General features: G+C 39.4%; 1 protein-coding gene across 1 annotated transcript; it reads left to right on the forward strand.

Annotated features, from left to right (window-relative positions):
- Positions 1–974: 974 nt before the first annotated feature.
- On the forward strand, positions 975–15,212 carry LOC122771639 (mucolipin-1-like). The gene is made up of 14 exons (XM_044029311.1): positions 975–1,120; positions 6,647–6,915; positions 7,000–7,167; positions 7,832–7,988; positions 8,858–8,942; positions 9,486–9,582; positions 9,952–10,051; positions 10,250–10,356; positions 10,618–10,767; positions 11,232–11,333; positions 11,858–11,980; positions 12,771–12,977; positions 13,069–13,199; positions 13,693–15,212. Exons 1-14 carry the CDS (start codon positions 1,087–1,089, stop codon positions 13,727–13,729), a joined length of 1,767 nt encoding a protein of 588 aa, XP_043885246.1. The 5' UTR covers positions 975–1,086; the 3' UTR covers positions 13,730–15,212.
- Positions 15,213–18,777: the final 3,565 nt, after the last annotated feature.

Below are 18,777 nucleotides of genomic sequence, written 5' to 3' on the forward strand. Positions count from 1 at the left end.
CAGTTTCCCACACTGTCAATACACTCCTCTATCTCGCAAAGATAACTTTTTTCATTTATACAGTATGTTTTTGGATATACACATTCACTGATTAATAAAGCAGATGTGTGTTTAATGTTTCCCTTCTCATGTGTGCATCAGTTTGTCTGCTCACTAGTGTCGAGACCTGACACCTGCAGTAGTTGTGATATTTAAGTCTAGGGGAATTTCTAACAATCAGAGTAGTCCTGATATGTGGATATGATTATATGAAAATATGATTTGTACCAATCCCTTCACCAGGGCACTACATCAACAAATTACAATTACAAATGATTCATTTAAAACCAAACCTCTGCACGTGATTTATTTGTAATAGTCTTTACATACATACATACATACATACATAAAGTACAATAATTTATATAATAATAAAGATGATAAAATTGATTTTGCATTATTATTTACTTCCCTTCATGGTAGTTTTCAGAAGTGGAAATAGTACTGAAATATACTCAAGTAAAAGTACTTCTATTTTGATAACATTTTTACTTAAATACAAGTAAAAGGATTGGTCTAAAAATGTACTCATGTAAAATAAATAAAAGTAGCTTAATATTTACTTAAAGTGACTTTGTTACTTTTTAACAAGGTTGGGGACACAAATCTCACATTAATTGTTTTTAATCAAAGGCAAACCTTTACAAATTAAAATGCTGACAAAATAAAATGTATAAAGACATAATGTATCAGTCAAAATGGGTCATGTAATGTATGTAATAAATTACTTTCCACCTCTGGCTGTGTGTTTATGTACATAGCAAACGTTTTTTTTTCTTGGAATGCAGCGTTTCATAACATGCAAATGTCAACGTTCCCTAGTGGAGTTTTGTAAATTGATTTTGTCAAATAAAGTTTTTCAAAAAAAAAAAAAAATGTTGGTCACATGGTGTGATGGTCACATGGTGTTGGTCACATGACCTGGTAGAGGAAGTCAGCAGCTCCGCCGGACTGTTGTTTTGTGTCCGGACTGTATTGTGCTCTGCTCTAACACTCGGAGTGGAAAAACGGAGCTGAAGTAGTTCCCCGTTTATTGTCTGTTAAGACATGGCTGCGACAGAACACCGGGACTTCTCAGCAGGTAGCGCATTTCCTCATTTAACCTCACGATGCTGTAGATTTTAACTAAACTAAACTGTGTGGTTTGCTTGTTTGTTTTTCACACGAATAGAAGAGCAGTTGTTTTAACGTTAAGAGTCATCTCACTGTACGTATGTGCTGCTTTATCAATTTGAACGTGAACCGTGTATTTCACAGACACAGACTTTAAACTGTGTCTGTGAACTTAAAACTAAACTTTTAAGTTTTGACATCACAACTGTCATGTGTCTTTCCAGCTTTCAGTCAGGAGCAAAAATGTGTCTTTGATTATTCTTGAATTCTGTTTGCAAAGATTCTAGAATTTTACAAAGTAAAACATTTGTAGTTCACACTCAGCTACAGGATTGTGTTTGAAGTGTTTATGTACGGTAACGGCAGGTAGAAGTACCACTTCAAAACAGATTCAATTCAGTGACTTTAATGAATTCTTCATGTAAAAAAAAAAAGATCAAAGATTTAGTGTCTAAATCTCTTGTTCAAAGATGTTTGAGGTTCTGTAATATTGTGACTGGAATTTCTATTATTCTGTAGTCAAAGGGTTTGTTTTTTGAGGGTTGACATACTACGCTACTGCTATTTGCAACTGTACTACTATGATTTATTTATTTTACTTGTTAGTTTAATAGGCAAAGCCAGTGTACAGCTTCTTGGCTTTATAAGGTAATTTCACATCTGTTGTCTGTGGACAAGAAACAAAGCACAAAGTCTCTGTTGGTGAAGTCAACATCCTAATATAGCTATTATATTTACAAAGATAACATATTCACAGCAAATGTAAAACAACTTATTAACATTAAAATACAACACATATTCACAGACGAACAGACAATTAAAACAACACATTCTCAACAACCATAAGATATGACAACAAGGACAACACAGCTTCACAACATGTGTTGTGTGTAGGTGATTGGGGGTAATTTCAGGCATGATTTCCTCTGAGAGTTTAAAGCAAAAAAGCTGAGGGACTCTTTGAAATCACTCCACTTTTTTTGGTCTAAAAAAAAAAGACTGCTGTCAAGAGTCTGTCTTTTTCAGATGCTGCACCACCTAAATAATCTCCCCCACATTAACATCTACTCAAATACATGACTCTCTCTCTTTATAAGCTCCTCTTACGCACGGTTGAGTCTGCAGTTTTGTTTTGTTTTTTTTGCAGGATTGTCATTGTGCAGTAGATAAAGTACAGCTGCACAGAGAATGGTTTCCCTCAGGAGGATTTTGAGTGAGAAAGTTCATTTTCTGTGTCTGAATCCTCTCACTAGAAAGATTTTGTAAAAGGAAAAAAAAAATCTGCATGGTTTGCATTTGGTGACATCACACACAGTCTGAGTTCAAGTTAAAGGGTCAGTTGTTTTAGGATTTTAGGATGAACTGACCTTTAAACTGTGTTCACTTTCCCATGGTGTGTTGAAACTGAACAAAATGTTTTCACTTGTTATGAAACAATTTGCTGCAAATGGATGGATTTCTGTGCATTAAAAAAAACCTCACCTCCTCCCTGCAAAATAACCTAGAGCACAGTTCTCTTTTTTCAAATTTGTCTCTGGTATGATTGTGACTTTGGACTCGGTCTGTGGGTGGCCGTCCGCTGTGGATTGTCAGACTAGATCCAGGCACTGATACTGAGTTGTTGACAGACTTTGTTATCGTAGGGATTTTTGATTGACAGGGAAGAGGCTACATAAGCGTTTCTGCCAACGCTCCACAGGCAGTGATGAACCAGAAGAGCCAGATATGTTCAGAGATTTGTACAGCTGGAGCGTCACTCAGTGTCAAACACGGGGGCTTGGTCAATGGCTTGAATCCACCTTTGTTCGTTCCGATTGCTATCTGCCATGACGAGCGACACACTCCTCTGATCAAAGATACTGTATCTGTGTGCACTTGTTTTCCGCACTATTGTCTGCCTGAAATGGTAAAGTGGTTGGATTCATTCTTTTCACTGTGGCACGCACCTCAGCTGTCACTCTCGGTTATTATGGTATTGCACAGTGTATTGGTGACACATTAGCCATGCTTACAGAGATACAGTATGACTCCTACTCTGAGGATGAGGAAGAGTACCTGTGACCTTGCAACCGCTGCATCTTTATGCTAGTGATTAAATAGGAAGTACAAGACAGACAAACAAAATACTGTTGCCTTTTTAAAGCTTATATTTTAGCTTCTGCATCTGTGAGGGTGTCTAAGCTGGTGATGAAATGTAGGTCACGCTTTAGCAGACTCTCACATACATGTGGGAGCAAAGAGAGACTGTGTCCTTCAAGAAGACTAGAAAGTCAACAAAAGCTGTAGTCTCTACAATGTGTGTGTGTGTGTGTGTGTGTGTTTATCCACAAGAAAGTGCTCATATTATGAGAGAGTGGGTTTGGTTCAGTGTGGGAAAAACAATATTTCCCATCATAAAATCTCAGGTTATAACTTACTTACTTTCTATATGTGTCATAGCCAGTTAAAATTTCAGATTGAACCATATAAGGTTGTTAGTATTTAAATACAAGCCGTTGTCTCTTAAGGTCTTTAAACCAATTCTGCTTAAAGCTCCAATACAGAACTTCTGTTGCCCCCGATAACGTTTGAGTAATTACCAAAATCCGGCCGCTTCTCTCTCTTTCTCCCCACCGTTCCTCTCTCTCACGCATGTACACAGAGAGAGAGAGAGAGAGCTCCATGTTCTGCTGTGTAAGACATTCAATGTTTGTTTCTATACTTTAACTTAACACTACTCATTATGGCTGTCACCTTTTGTTTGAAATTCAAATGTATATTCAAATTTGGGATTAAAAGTTTGCATTCAAACTTTGACATATGCAGAAAAACAGAACAACATTGTATGGATTCAGGTGAAAGAATGTCACTCAATGTCAGTGTTTATTTATTTTTTTACGTTTGAAATGTGGAAGTGATCTTCCAAACCTGCTCACTGAACTGATGAATACTGAATACACCTAGCATTATTAGGAAGCATGAGCTGCTTCCGTCTAATTGTGGAGTCTGCACGTGTGTAAAGAGATCACACTAAGATTTGCACAATGTTATAAAAACAGGAGGATTTGCCTAACACCATTTGTTCCATTGCAGTGTCATCCAGGGTTAGGTGTGACAAGTACGTCAGTCCCAAACTCCCCAGCCGAATGTTCCGTTGTTGAATTGTTTACAGTTAGTGCTGACTAATATAAAACACCAGTATTGTTTATTTGTGTGTTTCACTTCTCGTTTCCATTGGACAATGCTGCTAAGCTTTTGCTTTGCTCCACTGACTTACTCCATCTTTTTAGCTTGGAGTCACTCTGACTCTGCAGTTTATACCACTTACTATTTAAAAAAGGTTCAGTCATTTCCACAGTGCTTGAAGTTGTACACAGCACAGTATAATCATTTCTCAGGGTGCACTATGTTCTGTTCTGTTCTCGGGAGAGTCTCGCATTTGTGTCTAGTGTCTAGAGTTTTTATTTTTATTGTTGAAAAAGAACAATATCTATCAGGCAGATGATCCGCTGTGGCGACCCCTACCCTAAAAGAACAAGCAGACGTCTTGCCACATTTGTGTGCTGGAGGGCAGCATAATAACAGGACACTAAATCAAATGGACTGTGTGCTTGAGTCACTGTTGGAAATGTTATGGATAATCTGTTGTTGACAAAATGTGAAATAATAATATAAGTCCAGTTTTTAGTAGGGCTGATTATTTTGACTGAGGATTTGCGATATCAGAAGGAATGGGTAACTTTATCGGTCAAGACAGTATGACACACAGAAATATTGTGCCTTATACCTTATTGGGCCGTATACACTAAATTTCTTTCATACTTTATTGTTTAATGATTTAGTAGTACCCACACAGACATAGACACCTCATATGGATACGGGGAGAATTGGCTCTTTTCTGCATTTCCTAGAATGTAACATGAGTGACTCTTGTACTTCATAGTTTCTTCAAGCAGCCTGCTGCTCTCGTGAGCTGAAAACATGTGACGGCATGATTAGCCTACTTTGTGACTACTCTCCGATTAGCTAGGGTTAGTCCTGCAGACACAGTTACACAATGACCCTGTTTTGTTTCAAATCATAAACATCCTGCTGTCTTACTCGCACCTTTTACAAGTGTAACCTCAGTTTGAGTCTGGCTGTATTTTAGTCCTCTTCCTCAGAACTAATTTTTAGGTTGGTAGTTTTGACTTTGAACTGTGGTCATTTAAATACAAGGTTGGTTACACATATCAACAAGGGTCACGTTACAGCAGCTCTTTTTAATCCTAAAATGACAGCTTCAAAGTTGTTTTGATTGCTCACTGATGTATTTGGGGAGAAGTTTCTCATTGTGTCTCTTTCATTCCCACATTGCACACAGAATCTCTGTTGTTGCACAACTCTGTGCAAATGTAGTCATTTAAAATGTGACCATCACTTTCACCTGTGTAGGAACACTGCACTTCCGTATCTAAAGTGCACAGTAAATCAGTACCTCACCTCCAGTACCTCAGGTCACAGTTTTATTACACGAAGACATTTACAAATCAAAACGTCACATCGGTGTCATTTTAGCTCTAATCAGTCATTAGCTGCTGACACTGGAAACTGATCAAAGTACAACATTCATAGTTGACCTTTGACATCAGATCATGTTTTATATTTTAAAATAAAAGAAAGAATGAAGACGGGCGGACTCCTCCCTTCATTTAACTCAATTGATAGTGTAACAGTGTTTGCAGAAATCATTTGTTGGTGTGTCTGCCAATACCAGTATCAGTCGAACATAGTCTTTTTACTCATCCGTTTTGCTTTTTTTCCCCACATAGCTCACATGATCTCTGTGTTTCTGACTGACATTCTGATCACAAGACGTTGGTGGAGTAGGTCTCTCTGCACAAGCCTGTACTCAATGAAACATTTATAGTGTTTGATATTTAGGGGATCTTGTATCGACCAGTATGGGAAACTGGAGAACAGCTAAAAACAACTGTAAAAATTGTATTATGTCTATACATATACGTACCCTGTTTTCACCAATTGCATCTTCTGGGGGTTAACTCACTGAAAGGGTTAGTTCACTGAGTTGAGCACGTGCTTAAAGTGCTGGAGGGGGACAGAGGGAAGTGAAGCCATGCTCAGAGAGAGCCAGACTGATGATGTCAGACTGAGGTGAGAGCAGAGAAAACTGACATGAGGCAGAAAAGTCACTAAAAAAGTGTCTGTGTCAGTGGAAAGAAGGTGCAGTTGAGTATTTCAGGGAATGTCTAGACTCAAGGTCTACTCTACTAATCCACTTAATGCAATTGTTGCAATCTGTCTGTACATCCATTGGGAATAAAAATGTATCTCACGTTTTGTCAGGATAATTTTCTCAAATTAAGACTTTTATCATACCTTTTTCAGACCTGGTATGAGCATAAATATCCAACTTGAGTCTGTACCTTTTTTTGACTGAGATTATTTTCATCAAGCATTGGCATTTGCCTCGAACATGACTGTGAGTGCCATCTTTCTCACTTTTTCTCTCTAGAAAAAAAAGGCCTCTCCTCTCCAGTGACTCGCTACGGCTCCACAGACAGCAGCTGCGAGCACGACCATCAGAGTAACGGTCATGGCAGCAACCATCAATTCCCCGCGGCGACAGCGGGCCATTGGGTCAGGGCTGAGCATGGAGAGGAAGCCCTTCGCAGGAAGCTGAAATACTTCTTCATGAGTCCTTGTGATAAATATCACGCCAAGGGTCGCAAGCCTTTTAAGTTGGGCCTACAGCTGCTCAAGATCATTATTGTCACAGCTCAGGTACACCAATTTAATTTGCCACCACAGCATCAGGTCCTTGAGTCAGTCTAACTAACTGTCACCGTCGTCTCCTCTTTGTTGCAGTTAGTGTTGTTTGGCCTCAGTAACCAAGTGGTGGTGACCTTCAAGGAGGAGAACACGATGACCTTCAAGCACCTCTTCCTCAAGGACTACGATGAGTCGTCAGGCGACTCCTTTGCTGTTTACACGCAGGAAGATGTCTATGACCACATCTTCTATACTGTGAAGCAGGTAGGCTCTCAGGAACCTCTTAGTCACTCATGATCCTTATTAATCTGAATACATGCGGACAGAACTTAAATAGGTCTGTTCACACCTGGCATTTGTCAGGACACTTATGTCGTGACTGTTTTCAAGGACAAAAATCATGGAAACAGACATAAGTGGAGGCTGACTTTATGGACGGATAAAAATCCGATAAAAACAAACTGACCAGCAGTCTCTAATTTGTTGAGAGGACGGGTTGGGATGGGATCTTGGGACTCATTGAGGACAAATTTGTTTAGACCTTCACTTTGCACTGCCTGCCCATGATCGGATCACTCAGGACTGATGTTATTATCATGTACGAACAGGGTCTACATTCCTCAGGCAGTCTTCTGTTTTCTGTTCCTGAGGCTAGACTGAAATAGAGAGGTGACACAAATGAACTGCCTGAGGAAATCAGATCAGAAATCTCTTCTTCAATTCAAACATACTTTCCTCCCAAACAGATCCTTTCCTGACTTTACTTGATGTTATTTAGCTCTTGCTGCAAGCTTTTCATTTATTGTATTGGTCTTATTTATTGCTCCGTTTTGGGCTGCTGTTGTCAGGAGCAGCACTTTGTTACAGAGGTTTAGAAAGTGATTATATTGAAGACGTATTATCATTGTTATCATCCGCCTCCCTCCAGTACCTTGCCTTACCAAATACCACAGTGGGGCGCTACGCATACGTCTACGATGTTGGTGTGAATGGCAGCGCACTCTCCCTCTGCCAACAGTACTACAAGAAGGGACGGATAGACCCAGCCAATGATACCTTCACTATAGATCCCCATGTCATCACAGGTATGTGAACTACAGTGTAGCATGTGAAGGAGATATTTCTGGACTTTTTTTTGGTTTAACATCTGTTACAGTGTAAGGAAAAGTCTCTGTGTCGTGCAAAAGTGTGAACAGGTGTGTGTTGATCCGCTGAAATAATAGTTACAATGCACCAGGAGTGTATGAGGGAACGTTGCTTGTAACTCTTAAGGAAAACTGTACTATAGTGATAAAAAAATGGGTGCTTCAAATTCACACGTAGTATGCTTTTAAAAAAAGTGAACGTCACGCAGTGTGCCGTCACCTGCAGATTATCCAGCGTGTCGGTTTCTGCTGGAGGGGGCAACACGAACAATGACTTCAGGAGGAAACTTTTGAGAATTGCTCAAGGATAAACTTCAATGTGTTGCATTTGTATTATAAAAAGTTGTGAGATGCCCGAGTCAAGGTTGCATAATATGGTCGACTGGGTGAGTGCAATCTGCGAGCAGAGAGCAGAGATTCTTCTTTTTCCATGCGTTAATGAATAACAAGTTATTGTACAGTGCTTAAATAAATAAATGCAGATTGAGTGTAATTCCCGTTTGGCAACAGCACATTTTGTTTATGAACCTAAAATGATGATGAAACATACACACAATACCAGTCATAAACGTTGTTGCATAGGCTTTCTTACTTCCTCATTTTCACAAATGGTTGATTAAAATTTTAACCAAATATGAGGAAGTGAGATCAGCAGTACAAACAATCTCATGTTAAAATCTTGACTTTTAGAGGCTTTTTTTGTTTTTTTTTCTAATCTGGTACTTCTAATAATGCTGTCAAGTAACTTTAGTGTATGCCAGTATTTCACTCAATATGACATTTCTCGGTCTGTCCTCCTGTATTTTCAGACTGCGTAGGTGTGAACCCCATGTCGGTCCCTCCGGCTTCTTCACTTGGCACCAGCTACAAGAACTTCACCCTCAAGTTCCACAAGTAAAGGCTTCATTTTATAAATGGCTTTAGCTTCTCCTTGTCTGGCCTCCACTGCTGAGATCATCTCTGTGGTAACAGATGATGACACTCAACATGCGACTTATCTCTGCTGCAAATGCTCATCGAAGCGCGTGTACAAGGACGCTGACACAGCTTTGACGCGTGAAAACACAAACAGAAGTGTGCATATTTAGCTGCAGTGAATCGTGCACGACTGATCATTTTGATTTTGAGAGATCGATAATCTGCATCCTGTCTTTAAAATGTGCCTCTTCAAGTGAGTGAAAAACGTTTTGCCTTTAGTTATAAATAAAAGCCTGTATATGAAATTGAAAGCCATATTAAATGAAGAAAGCAATGCAGCTATTAAGTCCCTATACGGTTGCTGATAAGGTGGTTCAATCAATGCTGAGTGAGGTTGTCATGACACCAGAGCAAATGTTAAATGCAAGAAACATGAAATAAATACCACTTTATTGAATACTATCAAGAATCACACCATACGAGTCTCACCGAGTTTCCTTACGTCTTTTCTGATTCAAGGCTCATCAATGTCACCATAGAGTTCCAGCTGAAGGCAATCAATATACAGACCATCATCAACAACGAGATTCCAGACTGCTACACTTTTTACATAAGGGTAAGTATAGACAGTAATGGCACGTGGTAAAACTACAACACGAAAGGAAACAAAGAAACAAAACAAGAAAGCAAAATATTGCACTCGTCATGTATTGCAGTAATAAAGTAATAAAAAAGACTATGGAAGCGATATGCGTAGGAGTACATATTCAAGTTTATGATAGTGGAAACAAAAACGTTGTATATAGACATATGTAGTCAACACTGATCTAGTTTGTCAGACTTCTTGAACAAATTAAATTACAAAATCTGCTGCTAGATTCTATGTGGCTTCATTGTATGAAATGCTGAACTAAATATAAAACAAAAGTATGGAGTCAGGGGATGTAAACTGTGTGTTGACCTCCTCTCTCTCTCTCTTGTCCAGATTGTTATGGACAACAAGGCTCACAGCGGCATGGTGAAGATTCGTTTAGACAACCAGGCATCGATAAAGGAGTGCAAAGACCCGAGCGTCTCTGGACAAGGTGGGACACCAGATGAGTGGATGTTTGAGACTGTTGGAGAAGAGAGAACAGCATGAAATATAAGACTGAGGCTGTTAAAAACTGCTGACAGTTAACATTACCAAACCAACAGGAAATGTCAGTACAATTTTTAAATACAGAATTTCTTAACAATGGAGGGTCTGTCTGTCTGTCTGTTTGTCCCCCCCAAACCCACAGCTGAAAACTATTCACGTTTAGCCTTCGATATCATTGTGGCTCTGGTGTGCACCGTGTCCCTGCTGCTCTGTGGACGCTCCATACTGCGAGGCATCATCCTGCAGCAGGTAAACAAAGTCTGTCACAGTCACAGGATAGAAAAACATAGGACAGGGTGAACCAAACAGTCCAGATTAAAACAGTCCAACAGAATCGTGCTTCAGGTAGTGGGAGTCTGCGCTCAGACAAATTGAGGGAAAATATCTGAAAATTTGAGGGAAATAATAGTAATAGTACCCTGATGGGTATTGGAAAGTGAGGATGAGCAGAGATGTCTAACCTGTTGTAAGTGTTTTAACTCCCCCTACTGCCTTTCTGTTGATTTCTAGGAGTTTGTAGAGTTCTTTAAGGAAACTCTGGATCGTAAAGTTTGCTGGGCAGACCGGCTGGAGTTCATCAATGGCTGGTACATCCTCCTAATCGTCAGCGATATCCTCACCATTACGGGGAGTGTCATCAAAATCGGCATTGAGTCTAAGGTGTGTCCTGCGAACCACAACGCCCTTCACTTGTCACTTTTTCTTGGAGCTTTGTGCTTTATATGAGGGATATCCTTGGATATAATACCCAAGGAAAACTATCCTCTTTTGTCGCCCATTACAATCATGACACTGCAAAGACTGAGGCTGTATCATAAGCTTATCAAATTATTAGATTTCCAACAATTGTTCACATTAACTCAAATTCATCTTTATCCGTCAATGATTTACACTTGCACAACACAATTTGATCTTCTGTTTTAAACATTGTGAAGTACAATTTCCCAGTTGTAGAGTCTCTAGCATTTACGTTACATGAAACAGGAATTTATCTACAGGTTAATACTTGTGAAGTGGATCTGAAATGGAAAAAAATGTTGATTTCTTTTGGTGGTCTTGATATAAATGGAGGTTATCCATATAAGTTATTATAGTGATCAACATCTCTTCTTTTCCTCTGACAGAATATGTCCTCCTATGACCTCTGTGGCATCCTGTTAGGGACTTCCACTCTTCTGGTGTGGGTTGGAGTCATTCGCTACCTCACTTTCTTCCAGAAATACAATGTAAGTAACTGATAAACTGTTGGCTTGAGTTGAGTGGAGTATAAATGCAATGCACACAGGAAGTATAAATGAATGTCTGTTATGTTCAAACCATTGTCAAATGAGTTGACACTAGGATGTTTAAGCCTGTCAGCTCCACACGATACTCTCTGTGTTTCTCAGTGTAACAGCGTTTTGTTCTTGTGTCATTCTTGTGCGACACAGTGATTAGTTTTATGTCATGATTGACGGAGGCAAAGCGGAAGAATGAAGATACAAAAATGCTACCCCTATTCCAGTAATATAAAGCTAAATGCAAATCGGTGAAGTATTCCTTTAATATACCTGGGTATTTTGCAGTGTGATGGGGTAAATGCTTATTGTGACAGAGGGAGAGGGTTGGGGATAGACATACGTCATGCAACAGAAGGTACGCACTGGATCTTTAATGGTTTGATGTAATGTAATAAACCCAGTGAACCTACTGTCCCTGCACTCTTCCACACTGTCATGTAATTTGTCCAATATCTCTGCACCTCCCATAGATTCTAATCATCACACTTCGAGCAGCGTTACCAAACGTGATCCGCTTCTGTCTCTGTGTGGCTGTCATCTATCTGGGCTACTGCTTCTGTGGCTGGATTGTCCTGGGACCGTACCATGTCAAGGTGAATAAAACTAAAACTCTTTTGTTGGATTTACTTAAGTCTGTAATTATAACACTCATATAAGTGTTGGATTAAAGAATAGTAAAAAATAACCTGCATCCATTAAAAACAGTACTAACATGAAGAAAACAACATTTTACTCTCTGTTCCACACACATTTCCAGCCTGCCTTGCCTTCCCACCCTTGTTTGTTACTTTATTCAGTCACACAAATGCAAACAGCATAACCACAAAAAAGAACATGTACACACAAGCAGTGACTAAATGGCACAGACAGAAGTGCTATTACTGCAAATATGATATTTCTCTGAAGAAAAGAGGAAAATATGAATATTATATACAAAAATATACAATACATAATGGGAGAAACACATGCACATACTAGATTTTAAAGTATATCCCTCAAAAATAGCACTACAAATCTTTTTGTTTTTGTAAATAATTAGTGAGAAGAGTTTATTGATATGAAGTCTTTTCTCTCCATCTATCTACACTTTGATTCTTCACCATATTCCTATCTTTATTTCTTTCTTTTTTTTTTAAGTCTAATGGGTTTCCTTTTGAAGTACTGAAAATATACTGTGTTCATCCTGTCAGCTCATATAACAGAGCAGTATTAATGGCATGAACATCCTCATTCTTTGTAACAGAGGTGAGGTTCAAGGGAAGTTCACATTAAATTTAACCAGATTATTGAGTTGAGGCCTCCTGAGTGTCTGTTGTGGAACATTGTTTAAAGCACCATAGTGCAGAGGTGTGATGTTGCTCACTGTTTTGTCTCCTCCCTCAGTTCCGTTCACTGTCCATGGTGTCAGAGTGTCTGTTCTCCCTCATTAACGGCGACGACATGTTTGTGACGTTCGCGGGGATGCAGGAGAGCAGTACTCTGGTGTGGCTGTTCAGCCAAGTTTACCTGTACACCTTCATCTCGCTCTTCATCTACATGGTGCTGTCACTGTTTATCGCTCTCATCACAGGAGCCTATGAGACTATTAAGGTAGGAAATAATAAATGGGGCTGGCTGACTTTTTTGGGGGGGGTGTCGGATTTATTTAAACAGCCGTGGATTCTCATCGATTTTCCCACAGCACCAAACCCAAGAACCCTTCCACATCACAGACCTGCACGCCTTTGTGGCCGAGTGTACAGACGCACCGAACTCTGGGAAGTTTCGGGGTCTGGAGACGTCACCGTGCTCCTTCTTCTGCTGTTGTGACAGGTGAGGAGGAGAGGAGAGAGGAGAGAGATGAGGGCAACAACAATCAGCTCTCTGTGGAGTCCTGAATACAAACTGTCTTAGTTCCATTTAGGATGCCACATGACTTTTGAAACAAGTTGTAAATATTGTATATACAAATATATTTTGGAAAAAAGGATACAAACTTGACCCTATTGTAGCACAAGGCTATTTTCTTTCGGTTGTGAAAATGATGCTTCTACAAATGAGGAAAGTTGATGCTATTCCTACACACTACATTTGAAGAGTCTGAGATTCTATGATTATGATAAGTGTGTGTGTGCACGTATAAACTTACTTTTGTGTTACTTTATTTTACCCATATTTAAGAAATAACGTTCATATTTTGAGGCAAAAACAAAGATCTAATTTAGAAAGTAATTAAGTGTCACAATAATGACTCTCAGGGTGTATGATTAATGAGTTACTGTACTGCATCATTTACATGAGCCATTTCTACACACGTTTCCCACAGAACGACGACGTATGAAGACGCTCTGCTGGTGAACTGAGTTTGACCTTGGATACTGTAGCTCACTAACCACCCCTGCTGGCCATAGGGAGACATTGCACCACCTCGCAGTGGCTCTGGTGTCTGGATTTAAACACTTAGCACTCATGAGAAGGAAGAGGTGCCTTCAGCTGGACCAGCATTTTTTTTTTTATTTACGGAACAAAACAGGGGTATATTTGGACATATTATTCTTCCTGCACTCATTTCCATGAATACAAAATTGAAACCTGGTGATGGACAGGACTTGACCTCTGTAAGAGGAAGAGGACTCTGCAGCATCATGGACGACTACTGCTAAGACATTTTATTGTGTTTAAAACAAATCAGTATTTAATTAAATGAAGGCTGAACAGGAACGGTACCTGTGGTCAAGTGCCATGATGTTGACTGCAGATATATTGTACATACATAATACTGACTGTTTAAATTTTATTTCTTTTCTTTCTTTTTTTTTTTTTCTTTTGTAGTGTTTAAAATGTGTGTTACCTCGAGTGGACAGGGCTCTTAAAATTAGGCATTCAAAAAAACTCACTAACCATATCCAGCAATTTATCCCTTTCACCTATGCACACGTTCAAGTTAATGTTTTATTGCAAGAACTACTTGGCAGAGGACGCTAGAACAACTGTGAAAACGCTGCCGATTCTACCTTTTCGATCTTTTTTTTTTGGACAATCAAGAGGACCACAAACAGATATGCAGACTGAGGTCTCGGGTGTTGGGTCGATTTGTTTGCACCCACAGTATAAAGTTTCAAATCTTCTTTAGCCGCGGCTCTGCTGCACAAGCATCACATTGCATGCAAATGTGGATCCTTGTATTGTGTCTGTTGCTGCACTCGATTGTTGTGGCAGATTGTGTTGCATTTGTCTGAGCAGTGATCGATTCAATGGGATGCACTCACTCACTAATGAAGCACTCAGTATTGCCTGTGGTCAGCTACAATGATGAAAGATGCTCCCTGGGGCCACGGGCACACACTGTGCCTTCCTTTAATGATGCCAAAGTTTGAAGTTAGACTCGTATCTTACTTGTTTAAAAGAAATTGGGATGTAGAACAAAAACTGAAATAGTTTGAACTGCCTTACAATATGGAGCAGGTTGAATAATGAGAGGATTTGTTGTCTTCATAATGACTGTAGTCCATTGAACTGATGGTTAGTGGATGCTTTATTAACTTTTTTTTTGTTTGCTTAAAATGCTCACAGTTTCTTGCCTTGAGAATTTGTTTAGGAAAATAGTTTCTATTATTGAGAAGAGATGATCTGTGATCTAAGCTGTAACACATGAATAGACTGTACAATGACAGTGAAAAGAAAAGTAAATGCAAAGTGTCTGCCAAATGTAACACTGGCCTTAACTTATTGTTGATGATGTCACATGCAATGTATTTAGTGCCTTTTATTCTAGTTTTATGGTATTGTGTTTTTATACAAATAATCTGTGCTTGTACTTGACAAATACAAACCTGTGGTCATCTACTTGCTGCCAGTGTAGAAACTTCATTTTCCCAGATCACCTTCAATATTAACGCTGGTTGTGGAAGACGGAAGACTTTATTTAAATGCAGTTCCGTTGATTCGTCAGAAGAGGGAGTGTGTAGTTCATGTGTTTGGATACAGAGACGTGCAACACTGTATGAAAGGACTGCAACTTTATTTTTACCACCAGATGACCGAGGCACATGGAGAATTTGACAGTCGTGACATGATTGATTTTTTTTATTTTATAAATAAAATCCTTCAATCCAGAACGTAGTCAGACACAGCTGTTGTGAATCTCCTGCATGTTGCGGTGGAGACGCTGCAGCTCGACGCGCTCAGGGAAGGGAAATTACAATTCAGTTTTTTCTTCATCTTCAGAGCAGACCAATGTGATGAGCTCATTTCCTGGTTATTGAGCTTTCCAAGTGAGGCTTGGCAGCTGAGGTAGCACATCCTTGCTTTTCCACCCACTTAACCTAATATTGTCCTCCATTATGTACTGCACTGATGATGCGTCAGTGCCTTGTGTCAGTGTGTGAGAGAAGAGTTTTGGCACATCTCATACACTAATATTATTATTATTTATTATTTCAAAAAGAGAATTATCATTTCGAAATGATGAGCGTAAATGTAGGACGTTGGTAGTTTCAGTGTGCTGGTTCCCAGCTTCAATTGAAATGTTCACTAGTTATTCAATTGTGACTTTTTGTTTGATCTTCAGGCTCTTTTATGTTAACAAAACAAAACACAAAAAAAAACCACTGACCTGCAGCAGCTGTAGTTTCCTCTTCCTGTCTTATTCACTGAGTTTGCTTTTGGTGTGCGTGTCTGTTTGTTTGTGTGTGGGGCCTTTCCAGAGTGTGTTTGTACCACAGGCTGTGCGTGCAGCTGTCCTCACTGTGATATGTTTGAGCAGATGAGTGAACGGGACCACACTAAAGAAACACATTTTAAAAGGAGCCACGTCTGTGTATTATAACAGAGGTCCTGTAGATTAGCAGTCTTTCCTAATTCTGATTTACCAGAGTCAGGCGCTGAGCCACACCCTCGTGTAACAACATTACAAAGCAATCTGAGATGGATGGGCAGGATGTGAGGGGATTTAGTAGCTTCTCGAGTTGTGATATAATGATGGATGCCTTTAGAGCCTAGTTTAGACAAATAAAAGACAGAGCCTAAAATGGTTTTCTGTCATACTTATCCACACGTTAGTTTTCTGTGGCAAGAAGAAATAATTTATGCAGGTTCAAATTAAAGGTATGAAATGTAAAATATGTACGACAATATCCTTTTGTATTTCAAATGGCTACTGCTACCCAGTTGAAAACATTGCTGGGACATATTACATTTGGCGTTGCACTGTGTTCCTGCACAAATGCATGTACACATACCTGATAACTGTCCCACTGTCTGTTCTCTTTATATAAACATTAAACCTATTTAATGCATTTAGCATGTCAGCAACAGGAAGAGAATGCGAGTGGAAGTGTGTTTGCCTAAGAGCAGCACTGGAGACTGATGAGACATGATGGAGGAGACGACAAGGTGACAGTAACAGACTAATACATTAAATATCCACCAAGGGAGAATCTCGGCTAACCTTGGCTGAAGTTCCCTGTGTTGCTTCCCTTCCTTGGAGAGACGTATCCTCATGTCATCAACTTCCTCCCCTTTTTCAGCCGTCTATATTTGAATGCAGTTCCTCATTTTACTTGTCGGCTTGAGACATTTTTGAGAGGGGCACTGAGGCTTTTATTTGGGTGGTGCAACAGACCAAAACACCGGACCAACACATAAACGCAGCTTACGGCCTGCACTCACATTTCTTACATGCAGTAGGCAACAGAAGTTTGAGTTGGAGAATTGGTGAAACTCTATTGAGAGTTTTCCCCCCTTGCTCCAGCAAAGGGCCCCAATCGCCGACTGGAAAGACTGACGGCCTGCTGATGAAACGACTGCCAGAGTCATGTAAAGAGCAGGGATGGAGAGAGGCAGAGCTGAGACATGACTCACGCTCTCACTCTTCATTGAGCCACACTAAGAATGTGTGCACTGACGGTTTCTGGTAAGCCTTCATTCCTCCCTCCACTCGCAAGAGTTTTGGATTTCTCTTTGTCTCCACCCTCTCTCCTCCTCCTCTCTGAGTTTTTATTAAAGAAAACAGTGGATTTCAGAAATCTTAACCCATTCACTCTGTCTCCCTCTGTGAGTTGCAATAGTCTTTGTGTATACCCCATCTCATTGATTTCTATTGTGGAGCCTGCAGCTGCAGTACAATGTTTAAAAAGAAAAAAGCCATTCAGATCACAGCTACTGTGAGTCTGTACCATTGGGAAGTGGACACTGTACTAGACAAGAAGTGAAGGAAGGACAATCTTGGATTTAATGTCAACTACAATTTTGACCAAACCTTACAAGCTTTTTTAAACTGTACCAAACCTTTCATGCATCGAGCCCCAGAGATATTATTAGCAGTTTGCTTTTCCAACAATATTGTTAAAAACACACTGTGTACGACAGCCTTCTGTGTGACGGTGACCTTTATGAGATGTCATGTTTTGATAACTTGGGAAACTGCAGCATGCGACTGGATAATATTGCGAAAGTATTATACTTCCTCTTGTTATCCTGTGTTTTTGTAGACTAAAATAAAAACAAGGCAATCTGTGAGGAAAAAAGATACAAGTGTGTTTTTACAAAGAAGAGCAAGGAGGGCAAACTGTATTATTATTAGTTGTATGATGATGATTTTCTTTTTTAATGCATATTTATGTAGGTGCAAGTTTCTGGAGCTCCCCTGTAATCATTTGCTGTTGACTTCCTGTTTGACAACTCTAAGGTTGAGGATGTTTTGTTAGAACTACATAGATACCAGATGAAAATCATGTACTATCTCTGTTTAGCCACAGAAAACAAATTACAGAGCCCCAGGAGTCAGTGAGTTGTGTTTTTTTGTGTTTTTTTGTCAAAAACATTTACTTCATACTTTATACTTATTTTGAGGTTGTTATTTTTTATTTTTTTTTTTTATTTTTTTACATGGTAGATAGTATAATTACTCAATTACTGTAATAGTGTAACTGTAAAATACTTACATTATAGTATAATACACTACATATCAGTAGGAATTGTTGTTTAATTAGCTCTATTTCGCTGTTTTCCGGTATCCATCAGTCTGTCTTCTACCATTTTATTCTCCACATGAGGGTCGCGCGGGGGTGCTGTGCCAATCTCAGCTGACATAGGGCGAAAGCCAAATTCACACCCTGGACAGGTGGCCAGTCCACATTTTTTGAATTGTCTAGATCTCACAAACAGTGTAGGAGTTACGGTAATGAAAAGTATCCTGTTGGTGATGACAGGAATGGTAACAGAAGGGTTAACTACTTTTTTTAAAATTTTTACTGACAATATAAATCAAGTGAGAAATAATAAATAAATTGACTTTTTGTGCTATCAGAGGAATTGCCCCCTGGTGGCTAGTCAATATATTAATATAATATATGCAGTCTATGGGATGCCAAAATACAAGTGTGCGTGTGTGTGTGTGTGTGTGGGGGTT

This window comes from Solea senegalensis, linkage group LG6 (assembly GCF_019176455.1).
Source record: "Solea senegalensis isolate Sse05_10M linkage group LG6, IFAPA_SoseM_1, whole genome shotgun sequence".
In the NCBI taxonomy this organism is placed as follows: Eukaryota; Metazoa; Chordata; class Actinopteri; order Pleuronectiformes; family Soleidae; genus Solea; species Solea senegalensis.